The sequence below is a fragment of the Oncorhynchus keta genome, unplaced genomic scaffold, assembly GCF_023373465.1.
Source record: "Oncorhynchus keta strain PuntledgeMale-10-30-2019 unplaced genomic scaffold, Oket_V2 Un_contig_5540_pilon_pilon, whole genome shotgun sequence".
Taxonomy (NCBI): domain Eukaryota; kingdom Metazoa; phylum Chordata; class Actinopteri; order Salmoniformes; family Salmonidae; genus Oncorhynchus; species Oncorhynchus keta.
The window spans coordinates 122,501-127,500 of NW_026288354.1; the positions used below are offsets into that span (position 1 = coordinate 122,501).

At 49.3% G+C, this 5,000-nt stretch overlaps 1 protein-coding gene and 1 long non-coding RNA gene across 3 annotated transcripts in view; both read right to left on the reverse strand.

Moving 5' to 3' along the window:
* Positions 1 to 5,000, reverse strand: part of LOC127925407 (nuclear receptor ROR-alpha A-like) — an 82,695-nt gene that overhangs the window by 3,440 nt on the left and 74,255 nt on the right. For both annotated transcript variants that reach the window (XM_052510286.1, XM_052510285.1), the window contains exon 7: positions 3,053 to 3,160. In XM_052510286.1, coding sequence (XP_052366246.1) covers positions 3,053 to 3,160 — 108 coding nt within the window. The remainder of the gene's footprint in view (positions 1 to 3,052; positions 3,161 to 5,000) is intronic.
* LOC127925413 (uncharacterized) lies at positions 2,229 to 3,048 on the reverse strand. The gene is made up of 3 exons (XR_008120888.1): positions 2,949 to 3,048; positions 2,475 to 2,895; positions 2,229 to 2,421 (listed from the first exon to the last, which is right to left on the reverse strand). It is a non-coding gene; the product is annotated as an uncharacterized LOC127925413 (long non-coding RNA).

Below are 5,000 nucleotides of genomic sequence, written 5' to 3' on the forward strand. Positions count from 1 at the left end.
CAGTCAGTCCAGTCCATATCCTCAGTCCAGTGGCCCAGCCATTCAGTCAGTCCAGTCCATATCCTAGTGGCCCAGCCATTCAGTCAGTCCAGTCCATATCCTAGTGGCTCAGCCATTCAGTCAGTCCAGTCCATATCCTAGTGGCCCAGCCATTCAGTCTGTCCAGTCCATATCCTAGTGGCCCAGCCATTCAGTCAGTCCAGTCCATATCCTAGTGGCCCAGGCATTCAGTCAGTCCAGTCCATATCCTAGTGGCCCAGCCATTCAGTCAGTCCAGTCCAGTCCATATCCTAGTGGCCCAGCCATTCAGTCAGTCCAGTCCATATCCTAGTGGCCCAGCCATTCAGTCAGTCCAGTCCATATCCTAGTGGCCCAGCCATTCAGTCAGTCCAGTCCATATCCTAGTGGCCCAGCCATTCAGTCAGTCCAGTCCATATCCTAGTGGCCCAGCCATTCAGTCAGTCCAGTCCATATCCTAGTGGCCCAGCCATTCAGTCAGTCCAGTCCATATCCTAGTGGCCCAGCCATTCAGTCAGTCCAGTCCATATCCTAGTGGCCCAGCCATTCAGTCAGTCCAGTCCATATCCTAGTGGCCCAGCCATTCAGTCAGTCAGTCCATATCCTAGTGGCCCAGCCATTCAGTCAGTCCATATCCTAGTGGCCCAGCCATTCAGTCAGTCCAGTCCATATCCTAGTGGCCCAGCCATTCAGTCAGTCCAGTCCATATCCTAGTGGCCCAGCCATTCAGTCAGTCCAGTCCATATCCTAGTGGCCCAGCCATTCAGTCAGTCCAGTCCATATCCTAGTGGCCCAGCCATTCAGTCAGTCCAGTCCATATCCTAGTGGCCCAGCCATTCAGTCAGTCCAGTCCATATCCTAGTGGCCCAGCCATTCAGTCAGTCCAGTCCATATCCTAGTGGCCCAGCCATTCAGTCAGTCCAGTCCATATCCTAGTGGCCCAGCCATTCAGTCAGTCCATATCCTAGTGGCCCAGCCATTCAGTCAGTCAGTCCATATCCTAGTGGCCCAGCCATTCAGTCAGTCCAGTCCATATCCTAGTGGCCCAGCCATTCAGTCAGTCCAGTCCATATCCTAGTGGCCCAGGCATTCAGTCAGTCCAGTCCATATCCTAGTGGCCCAGCCATTCAGTCAGTCCAGTCCATATCCTAGTGGCCCAGCCATTCAGTCTGTCCAGTCCATATCCTAGTGGCCTAGCCATTCAGTCAGTCCAGTCCATATCCTAGTGGCCCAGCCATTCAGTCAGTCCAGTCCATATCCTAGTGGCCCAGCCATTCAGTCAGTCCAGTCCATATCCTAGTGGCCCAGCCATTCAGTCAGTCCAGTCCATATCCTAGTGGCCCAGCCATTCAGTCAGTCCAGTCCATATCCTAGTGGCCCAGCCATTCAGTCAGTCCAGTCCATATCCTAGTGGCCCAGCCATTCAGTCAGTCCAGTCCATATCCTAGTGGCCCAGCCATTCAGTCAGTCCAGTCCATATACTAGTGGCCCAGCCATTCAGTCAGTCCATATCCTAGTGGCCCAGCCATTCAGTCAGTCCATATCCTAGTTGCCCAGCCATTCAGTCAGTCAGTCCATATCCTAGTGGCCAAGCCATTCAGTCAGTCCAGTCCATATCCTAGTGGCCCAGCCATTCAGTCAGTCCAGTCCATATCCTAGTGGCCCAGCCATTCAGTCAGTCCAGTCCATATCCTAGTGGCCCAGCCATTCAGTCAGTCCAGTCCATATCCTAGTGGCCCAGCCATTCAGTCAGTCCAGTCCATATCCTAGTGGCCCAGCCATTCAGTCAGTCCAGTCCATATCCTAGTGGCCCAGCCATTCAGTCAGTCCAGTCCATATCCTAGTGGCCCAGCCATTCAGTCAGTCCATATCCTAGTGGCCCAGCCATTCAGTCAGTCCAGTCCATATCCTAGTGGCCCAGCCATTCAGTCAGTCCAGTCCATATCCTAGTGGCCCAGGCATTCAGTCAGTCCATATCCTAGTGGCCCAGCCATTCAGTCAGTCCAGTCCATATCCTAGTGGCCCAGCCATTCAGTCAGTCCAGTCCATATCCTAGTGGCCCAGCCATTCAGTCAGTCCAGTCCATATCCTAGTGGCCCAGCCATTCAGTCAGACGTGATCCAAAACAGTCCCTAATACTAACGAACAACTTCCTCTCCTATTAAATCGATGGTTCTGAAACCCTGAACCTCAACCACAGATTGAAGAGGATGAACGTGATTCGCTGGGTTGTATTCTGACTCACCTAACGCTTTGAAAGGGGATGAACGTGATTCGCTGGGTTGTATTCTGACTCACCTAACGCTTTGAAAGAGGATGAACGTGATTCGCTGGGTTGTATTCTGACTCACCTAAGGCTTTGAAAGGGATGAACGTGATTGGCTGGGTTGTATTCTGACTCACCTAACGCTTTGAAAGGGGATGAACGTGATTCGCTGGGTGGTATTCTGACTCACCTAACGCTTTGAAAGGGGATGAACGTGATTCGCTGGGTTGTATTCTGACTCACCTAACGCTTTGAAAGGGATGAACGTGATTGGCTGGGTTGTATTCTGACTCACCTAAGGCTTTGAAAGGGATGAACGTGATTGGCTGGGTTGTATTCTGACTCACCTAAGGCTTTGAAAGGGGATGAACGTGATTGGCTGGGTTGTATTCTGACTCACCTAAGGCTTTGAAAGGGGATGAACGTGATTGGCTGGGTTGTATTCTGACTCACCTAAGGCTTTGAAAGGGGATGAACGTGATTGGCTGGGTTGTATTCTGACTCACCTAAGGCTTTGAAAGGGGATGAACGTGATTGGCTGGGTTGTATTCTGACTCACCTAACGCTTTGAAAGGGATGAACGTGATTGGCTGGGTTGTATTCTGACTCACCTAACGCTTTGAAAGAGGATGAACGTGATTGGCTGGGTTGTATTCTGACTCACCTAACGCTTTGAAAGGGATGAACGTGATTGGCTGGGTTGTATTCTGACTCACCTAACGCTTTGAAAGGGATGAACGTGATTGGCTGGGTTGTATTCTGACTCACCTAACGCTTTGAAGACGTCGGTCCCAGCGTACTTCCCATCAAAGTAGACGGTGCTGTTCTGAGAGTCAAAGGCACGACACATTCTGATGAACACCACCTCAAGAGACCCTGAGGAGAGACGACAACACAACCATCACTACAGGTCAGAGAGACAACAACACAACCATCACTACAGGTCAGAGAGACAACAACACAACCATCACTACAGAGAGACGACAACAACACAACCATCACTACAGGTCAGAGACACAACAACAACACAACCATCACTACAGGTCAGAGAGACAACAACACAACCATCACTACAGAGTCAGACGACAACAACACAACCATCACTACAGGTCAGAGACACAACAACAACACAACCATCACTACAGGTCAGAGAGACAACAACACAACCATCACTACAGGTCAGAGAGACAACAACACAACCATCACTACAGGTCAGAGAGACAACAACACAACCATCACTACAGGTCAGAGAGACAACAACACAACCATCACTACAGGTCAGAGAGACAACAACACAACCATCACTACAGGTCAGAGAGACAACACAACCATCACTACAGGTCAGAGAGACAACAACACAACCATCACTACAGGTCAGAGACACAACAACACAACCATCACTACAGAGACCGACAACAACACAACCATCACTACAGGTCAGAGAGACAACAACAACACAACCATCACTACAGGTCAGAGAGACAACAACACAACCATCACTACAGGTCAGAGACACAACAACACAACCATCACTACAGGTCAGAGACACAACAACACAACCATCACTACAGGTCAGAGAGACGACAACACAACCATCACTACAGGTCAGAGACACAACAACACAACCATCACTACAGAGAGACGACAACAACACAACCATCACTACAGGTCAGAGAGACAACAACAACACAACCATCACTACAGGTCAGAGAGACAACAACACAACCTTCACTACAGGTCAGAGAGACAACACAACCATCACTACAGGTCAGAGAGACAACAACACAACCATCACTACAGGTCAGAGAGACAACAACACAACCATCACTACAGGTCAGAGAGACAACAACACAACCATCACTACAGGTCAGAGAGACAACAACACAACCTTCACTACAGGTCAGAGAGACAACACAACCTTCACTACAGGTCAGAGAGACAACAACACAACCATCACTACAGGTCAGAGAGACGACAACACAACCATCACTACAGGTCAGAGAGACAACAACAACACAACCATCACTACAGGTCAGAGAGACAACAACACAACCATCACTACAGGTCAGAGAGACAACAACACAACCATCACTACAGGTCAGAGAGACAACAACACAACCATCACTACAGGTCAGAGACACAACAACACAACCATCACTACAGGTCAGAGAGACGACAACACAACCATCACTACAGGTCAGAGAGACAACAACAACACAACCATCACTACAGGTCAGAGAGACAACAACACAACCATCACTACAGGTCAGAGAGACAACAACACAACCATCACTACAGGTCAGAGAGACGACAACACAACCATCACTACAGGTCAGAGAGACAACAACAACACAACCATCACTACAGGTCAGAGAGACAACAACACAACCATCACTACAGGTCAGAGAGACAACAACACAACCATCACTACAGGTCAGAGACACAACAACACAACCATCACTACAGGTCAGAGAGACGACAACACAACCATCACTACAGGTCAGAGAGACAACAACAACACAACCATCACTACAGGTCAGAGAGACAACAACACAACCATCACTACAGGTCAGAGAGACAACAACACAACCATCACTACAGGTCAGAGAGACAACAACAACACAACCATCACTACAGGTCAGAGAGACAACACAACCATCACTACAGGTCAGAGAGACAACAACACAACCATCACTACAGGTCAGAGAGACAACAA